General features: G+C 41.8%; 1 protein-coding gene across 1 annotated transcript; it reads right to left on the minus strand.

Moving 5' to 3' along the window:
- Window positions 1-5,390: 5,390 nt before the first annotated feature.
- On the minus strand, window positions 5,391-6,206 carry LOC107273313 (jerky protein homolog-like; the record flags this gene model as incomplete). Its single annotated transcript, XM_015751388.2, has 1 exon — window positions 5,391-6,206. A coding segment is annotated over exon 1 (816 nt), but the record flags the coding sequence as incomplete, so codon positions are not given.
- Window positions 6,207-6,708: the final 502 nt, after the last annotated feature.

Below are 6,708 nucleotides of genomic sequence, written 5' to 3' on the forward strand. Positions count from 1 at the left end.
CTCTGTAAACGGCGCTTTATTATCAGTATTCCTTCGTTACATTAGTTATTGTATTTAGCTTTCTGCCACAAATTGTGAAATTTTGCTTCATTGTTTCTTTCTATTATTGTATTACTTTAGTCAGTATCAATTATATTACGTTATTTCATTGAAACCGTCTCCTCCTTAAAAACTTGTCCGACCGCCCGCTTTACAGGACACTGCATTGGGCCCGTCTGAGGAGTAACCCACAACGGACGTGGTCACAACACATAAGCAGAAGCTTTCGGAAGCGCGAACCTGCACCCAGGCCCATCAGAGAGGGAGCCGCTGCCCGAAGGTAGCTCAAGAAGGCAGGTGCCCGGTCACACTGTAACGTGACAAAACGATCAACCCCTTAGTACTCCTGTACTGAGAGCGCACTCGTTACAAATAGACAACAAGGACGCGCGGCTAGTGTCGACATCAGCCGATAGATAAAAAATGTCTCCCGAAAGTTAATCAGCGTAAAATAATAGAAAAATAATCTGATAGAGGATTAGCGCTTCTCGCTAATCAATCTAGGATCATAACTAGTCAAATACGGCACTTCAAATCAGTTTAGAGATGGGAAAACCGGAATTACAAGAGGAAGGGCAAATGAGTTGAATTAAAAGTAGCGTGAATTAATCCATAAGGATAGTGCATTTTAGAATCGTTATACAGTTAAGCTCGATTTATGCCCTCTGAGGTAGAGCATATTAATTTCATTAAATTACTGATCATAATTGTCTTTAAAGGCTACGGAACACTAGCATTAGCTATTCTGCGTAGACCGACGCGTAGAGAAAAATTGTCCAAGTTCTGAGGAAACATTGCGATCAACCTCAGAAACTTCAGTTGTCGCCATATTGTTCTAGTCTATCAAACGCGCCGTGATTAGTTGAGTCGCACACAGTGTGCCATAGCCAATAGATAGGCAAAGCGCCACTAGGGCTATAGGACCAACACAGGCATATCCTCTGTGCCTCACAGACAGGTCAGAGAGAGATAGGAATAGAAAACAAACATAGGACGATTCCCTGACAATCCTTTTCTACTATACCGACCGTTATATCGGACGATTATAAGTGACACACGTCACAGAACAAGTGTACCGATTACCGATAATTCAATAAATTTTTGTTATTTTATTTTACCTTATCAACCTGTGTCGTCTACATTCTTAAAGACGCTAGCCCCGAGCACTTACCTATCTCCCATTTCGTACACTCATAAGAAGTGTACGAAATTGCACTATCGACAAACGCTACAGTACTGAATTTGAACTCTACGAAGTTTTTACCATTATGCGTGGAAAGATTATTCAAAAGAACTCTGAAACAAATTAGAATATTTTAATCTATTTCTTAGTTTTTCTTTTCTATTTTGTATTTGACGTCTGAAATTTTGTGTAGCACTCTGTACGGTCCTTCAAATAATAAATTTAAATTTAAATTTAGGGCGTTCGTTTTTTCGTTGGCTGTGCTTCTCTTTCGCAGCCATATTAAGTCTCCAGGCCGGAATTCTCGAGGGTTTGTCAATCTGTCGTATCGTTCTTTGGTTCTTTGTTTGCTTTCATCCAAAGTTTTTGTGATTTTCTTCTGTAGTTCCTCGAAATACCCAAAATATGAAATATTAGTATTTTTCTCACTGTTGAAACATCCTTCGCGTTGGATCCAAAAACTAATTGACAAGATGTGTGACCAGTACTCTCATGTTTAGCTGTGTTATAATATAAATTGGCCAAATAAATCCTGTCGCCTCAATCTTCCGAATTCTCGTTAGTAAAGTGCCTTCATAGCAAATAGTCCTTCAGAACTTGATGACTCCGTTCCAGGCTCCCATTACTTTGAGGATGGAAGCTTGTAGTCGTAATTTGCTTAATTCCCAACATCTTTTCAAAATTCTTCATGAGTTCGCTCGTAAAGTTAGTTCCTTTATCAGTTTGTATGTTGCATGGCATACCGAAGTAACTGGCGTAATATTTTAAAAATGCATCTACAACAGTGGAGGCCGTAAAATCTTTCATTGGTATTCCAATAAAATATTTAGTCAGGCAGTCTTGTATTGTCAAAACATATTTATTACAATTTTTTGTAAGAGGAAAGGGGCTGCATATGTCCTATAACGGGGTGCCCGGCTCGGCTCGTCCCCGCTATAATTAATTTTTGATCCATAGAGCCGCCAGGGAGCACTAGAGAGCTAGGAATTTCCGAAAAATTAGGAGTTCTGATCGGGATTCGAACCCGATACCTTCGGACTGCCAATTCGAGCACTTACCACTGTGCTATTGAACCCACTGTCCGACCTGATAAGTCCTATTTATTTATTTTTCGGTCATTCCTAGGTGGTATCCCCTCCAGCTCTGTAACGCCACGTTACAGTCCATCGCTATTTTGTCATTCAACCATCCTGGAATATCTGTTATTATCATCGGCATTTTTGTTGGGTGTCGATTTGCTTTGTTTCTTTGACAAACGGAGCATCCTTTAATGTAGTTTTCCACATCTTTCCTGAGTGTTTTCCAACAATAATTTTCTGAAATCCTGTGATATATCTTTTTAATTCCGCCATATCCTCCTAGCAAACTGTCGTGGTTTTCCTTCAACATCTTCTCAATATTTTCACGTTGGGGTATTATTCTTCTTTTGTCATGCAGATACACTGTAGTGTTCCCGTGACAGAATTGTTCGCACTTTATCTTCTCTATGGCGTTTCTAGGAAGCCCCCTTAGCCTAGTACGTCCGTCGTGGTCAACGAGGAGTTCCTTGAATTCTTCAGCTATCGCTAAATACCTTAGTTCTGCGATCTTCTTAACCAGACTTCGCTAGTTATCTCTGGATTAATTCCCACAATGACATGATAATCTTGGTTCTCATCCTTAGAGTGAACCACAATCAATTGCTAATTCTCCTCCCCAATGAACGATACGTCCACACTATCCTCAGATATCGGGGAATTTGTCAGAAAAAGTTGCTTTTCCAATTTCACGAGCTTAACGGGTTCCGTTTCTTGTATTTCGTCTCTTTCTATTCGTTGTTCTATTTCTTCTTTTATCTCTATCATATCGTCTGCATTCATTCGACGAGTTATTTGAACAGGGTTCCTGGATAGAGCATCAGCGTTTGTATTGAAACTACTGTAACGTTCCGTCCTTATACCCCCCTATCCTTTATCCTTTTTCCTTCCCAATCATTCATTCTCGATGATGGATACGTCAAGAGCCCCACATAAGAGTGCATAGCGCACTGTGGATGTGCATAACAGTATCTGAGAGAACTCCTCAAATCCTAGAATTCCTCAATAATCCTATCGACCTCTCACAGCGACGCCGATAAAGGAAAGAGAATATAGGACCTTTAATTCTCTAATATTGCATAATTCCCTTGAATCTAGACACAGCGACAGTCATGAGGATATAATATTAGAAATTATTACCTTTAACATTCCTAGAATCCGAAATACAGTCGACAGACTAAAATCAAAACAAACAAGTGCCCAGACGCTATAAGCTGGCACGCGCCGAATACAATAGAAATACCAGTAAGCCGGTACTGGAAGAAAACCGCTAATCGAATCAGTCAAAACAAATAATCAAATCAAATCGTAAATTAAAATATTGAATCCAAAAAGCGACGTTAACACCTCAGGTGGATAAAAATCGTTATCCCCACTAGTTTTAATGTATTCCTACCGAGGATATAAGCAGCGGCTTCCTCGATAGGAATTCACTCTCGATTCAGTCGTGTCTCTCTAGACGAATCAACTAGACACTTGTACACCACTAGACGACAGGAAGCAGTAGAAGCTATAAAAAAGTTCAATTATTAAGAAACCTGCACGCCTCAAAAAGAGTTCCTGCAGCAACACTCCAGAACTCACATCACCAAAAACCCTTCCGAAGTGAAGATACAGCGAACGGGGGTCATTGTGACCATCTGTGGGTCCTGAATCCTCCCTCTCCACACCTCAGCTACACCACAGTCTTCGGACGCATTGTGCACTCTGCTGTATTGTGGCCACAGCTCCTTCCTTCACTAAAGTGAATGGTTCGGCGAACGGAGATCATTGTGGTCATCTGTGGGTTCTGAATCTTCACTGCTATCATTGCCCGCTGTGTCGCAGTCTTCGCACGCATTATGCACTCTATTGTGACACTAGCTCATCCTTTCCTACAGTGATTGATTCAGCGAACGGGGGTCATTGTGACCATCTGTGGGTCCTGAATCCTCACTCTCCACACCTCAGCTACACCACAGTCTTCGGACGCATTGTGCACTCTGCTGTATTGTGGCCACAGCTCCTTCCTTCACTAAAGTGAATGGTTCGGCGAACGGAGATCATTGTGGTCATCTGTGGGTTCTGAATCTTCACTGCTATCATTGCCCGCTGTGTCGCAGTCTTCGCACGCATTATGCACTCTATTGTGACACTAGCTCATCCTTTCCTACAGTGATTGATTCAGCGAACGGGGGTCATTGTGACCATCTGTGGGTCCTGAATCCTCACTCTCCACACCTCAGCTACACCACAGTCTTCGGACGCATTGTGCACTCTGCTGTATTGTGGTGATAGCACTCTCATCCCCACCCAAAGATAATTGGCTCGGCGAACGGGGATCATCGTGATCATCTGTGGGTCCCGAAGCATTATCGTCCTAACCTTCAACTGGACCACAGTCTTCGGACGCATTGTGCAATCTGCTGTATTGTGGTTCCAGCTACCTCTCTCCAATCCAAAAGGCTAGCAGAGATAATAAAGTAAACAAAAACACTTCCTGTCGCCTGTGGTATTGCAGGCAAGCTAGAGACAATTGTAAAGTGTGTGTATGTGTGTGAGAGAGAGCAAAATAGAATATTAAGGATACCTAGTCTGTAATTTATAGGACAATATATCATTATTTTGTTATTTTAAAAACTCCAGTGTCTAAATTGTTTCTAAAAACGCCTGCCCAGTGCACAAACCCTACAAAAAGTCTCGTGATTCCTAAGACACAAAAATCATGAAACGTCTCACTACCTTTCTTGTAGTATATCTCGTAGTCGTAATGTTATCCTCCATCTCGCTAGTCGCGAATGAGGATCTTTGTGGTTCATTTACCAAATCAGTGGGAGATGATCTGTTACAATCTCGAACTTGCTACAGTAGAACGTCGATTATCCGAACTAATTGGGACCGACTACCATTCGGATAATCGAAAATTTCGGATAACCGAACAAGAGTTTTTTGTTGGAAAAAAGGCAAGATTGAAACGCTGAAAAGTATAGAATATATTTTCAACGACACTCGATATCTTTATTATATTAACATTTATATATATTATATTTTTCGTCAATAGAATCTACATATGTATTTCTTTGGAAAAACTCGAGGATTTTCTTCTGCTTTACACCAGAAGCTCGTTTTTGCGCTGCCAAATCACGAAATCTTTTTAGGAGAAGCAGTTGCGTTGGGCAATATTCTGGCTGCTTTTCGTACCACTCCATCGCTGTCTCGAAAGCCTCAAATGCTTCACCGTGAGAAGGCTTATCCGACGCATCCGTATTCTCGTCGCTGTCATTATCCTCGGGATCAATATTTTCATCATGAAGAACTGAAGATACTATTTGGTCGTCAGTTAGAATTTGACAGCCCGGATCATCTGCGTCATCGTTGAGCCAATTTTCAGCGTCTTCATGGTTACAATCTGTAAACCCCGGGATGGAGTTGAAGAGTTCGGTAAATTCATTGACGCCACCTTCCTCGGCATTGGAATTTTCTCTTTCGAACTCTTCCGGCATTTCTTCAGAAGCTGGCCATAGTTTGTTCCACGCATTCTTTAAATTTGCCTCTGTTAGCGATGCCCACGCATTAGCCCGCATATAACAGCAGTGTTTCAAATTCAATGATTTCGCAAATGCAACAACACTTTCTTCGGTCCTTTCTTCGGCCAGAAATAGTCTTCCGAGGATTTGTTTCCTGTAAAGTCTCTTCATTGTCTCGATTACCCCTTGATCCATGGGCTGAATCAACGATGTCACGTTTGGCAGAAGAAACCTCAGCTCGAAGTCTGGATCGAGAGTGTTTAATACTTCGGCAGAAGGATGAGATGGCGCGTTATCTAACAACAATAACACTTTGCCAGTTTTGCGCTGAGCTTTGCGCCATTCTTTTACGTTCTTTGTAAAATCGTTTTTGTACCAATTGCAAAACAATTGCGAATCCATCCAAGCATTCTTCTGGGCTTTATAAACTACAGGCAGGCCAGTAACATTTTTAAAGTAGCGTGGCTTCTTCGATTTTCCGATTAGCAATAACGGCAACCTATGAGTGCCGGCATGGTTAGCACACGTCATAGCCGTTACTCGTTCCTTGAATACCTTAAACCCTGGAGCGGCTCTTTCACGTTGCGATGCGAGAGACCTTCGGGGTAGGGACCGCCAATTTAATCCAGTCTCGTCTGCATTGTACACATCGTCTCTGGAAAATCCTGCCTCGTCCACGATTTTTTCAAATATCTGTTGAAAACTCACAGCAGCCTCCGAATCTGCTGATAACTTTTCTCCTTGGACCTTAAGTTCTCGAATTCCATGCCGACTTTAAAATTTTTCAGAAATCCAGTACTGGCCTTAAAATCAGACAACCCACCGAGCTTAGTGTTTAAGCAAGAGCTTTTTCACACAAGATCGAACCAGAAATCGGCTGTCCTAAGCTGCGCCTCTGCACAAA

The sequence above is a fragment of the Cephus cinctus genome, unplaced genomic scaffold (genome assembly GCF_000341935.2).
Source record: "Cephus cinctus unplaced genomic scaffold, Ccin1 Ccin1_scaffold1557, whole genome shotgun sequence".
NCBI lineage: Eukaryota > Metazoa > Arthropoda > Insecta > Hymenoptera > Cephidae > Cephus > Cephus cinctus.